Source organism: Oxyura jamaicensis, chromosome 12 (genome assembly GCF_011077185.1).
Source record: "Oxyura jamaicensis isolate SHBP4307 breed ruddy duck chromosome 12, BPBGC_Ojam_1.0, whole genome shotgun sequence".
NCBI classification, from domain to species: domain Eukaryota; kingdom Metazoa; phylum Chordata; class Aves; order Anseriformes; family Anatidae; genus Oxyura; species Oxyura jamaicensis.
The window spans coordinates 9,109,558-9,110,248 of NC_048904.1; the positions used below are offsets into that span (position 1 = coordinate 9,109,558).

Consider the following 691-nt stretch of genomic DNA (forward strand, 5'->3'; position numbering starts at 1 on the left):
GGCTGAGCCTTGTGTGGGGCTGAGCCCTGTGTGGGGCTGAGCTGTGGGACTCAGACTTGCGTGGGGCTAAGCCCTGCGTGGGGCTAAACTGCGGGGCTGAGCCCTGCGTGGGGCTGAGCCCTGCGTGGGGCCGATTTTCCCCGGAGCACCTGCGAGGGGCTGCCCCGGCGCCCCCGCCCCACGCTGCCCCAGCGGGCGGTGCCGAGGCCTAGGCCCACACCGTAGGCCGCGGCCCCGCCGGCCGCCCCGCACGGGGCCGCAGTGCCCGGCGCCGCGGTGCCCGGGCCCGGCCAAAGCCCCGAGAAGCCGGGGACGACATGGGGGAGGCGGGGGAAGCGCCAGGCCCCGCCGCGGCCCAGACCGCCCGCGGCCGCCACGGCCTCGAGACTTTTGTGGCGCGGCCCCGGGGACTTTTGTGGCGCCGCCTCCCGGAGCCCGGCGGCGGCGCGGTGACGTCACGCAGCGGCGCGCGGTGCTGACGCGCGGGGCCGGAGGGGCCCGGAGCGGGGCCGGGCGGCGGCGGCGGGGCCGGACGGGACATGGCGGCGCGGGCCGGGCCGCGGGAAGATGAATAAGGGCTGGCTGGAGCTCGAGAGCGACCCCGGTGAGGGGCCGGAGGGGGCCGTGAGGGGCCGGAGGGGGCCGTGAGGGGCCGGGGGGGGGGGGGGGGGGGGGGGGGGGGGGGGGGGGG

The 691-nt window shown here is 80.3% G+C and overlaps 1 protein-coding gene and 1 long non-coding RNA gene across 3 annotated transcripts in view; one reads left to right on the forward strand and one right to left on the reverse strand.

Moving 5' to 3' along the window:
- The window catches only part of LOC118173216, a 12,397-nt gene that overhangs the window by 5,529 nt on the left and 6,177 nt on the right, over positions 1 to 691 (reverse strand). The window lies entirely within an intron of this gene.
- Positions 480 to 691, forward strand: part of BAP1 (BRCA1 associated protein 1) — a 12,033-nt gene continuing 11,821 nt past the window's right edge. For both annotated transcript variants that reach the window (XM_035337573.1, XM_035337575.1), the window contains exon 1: positions 480 to 604. In XM_035337573.1, the coding sequence (XP_035193464.1) occupies positions 568 to 604 (37 nt within the window). In that variant the 5' untranslated portion in view covers positions 480 to 567. The remainder of the gene's footprint in view (positions 605 to 691) is intronic.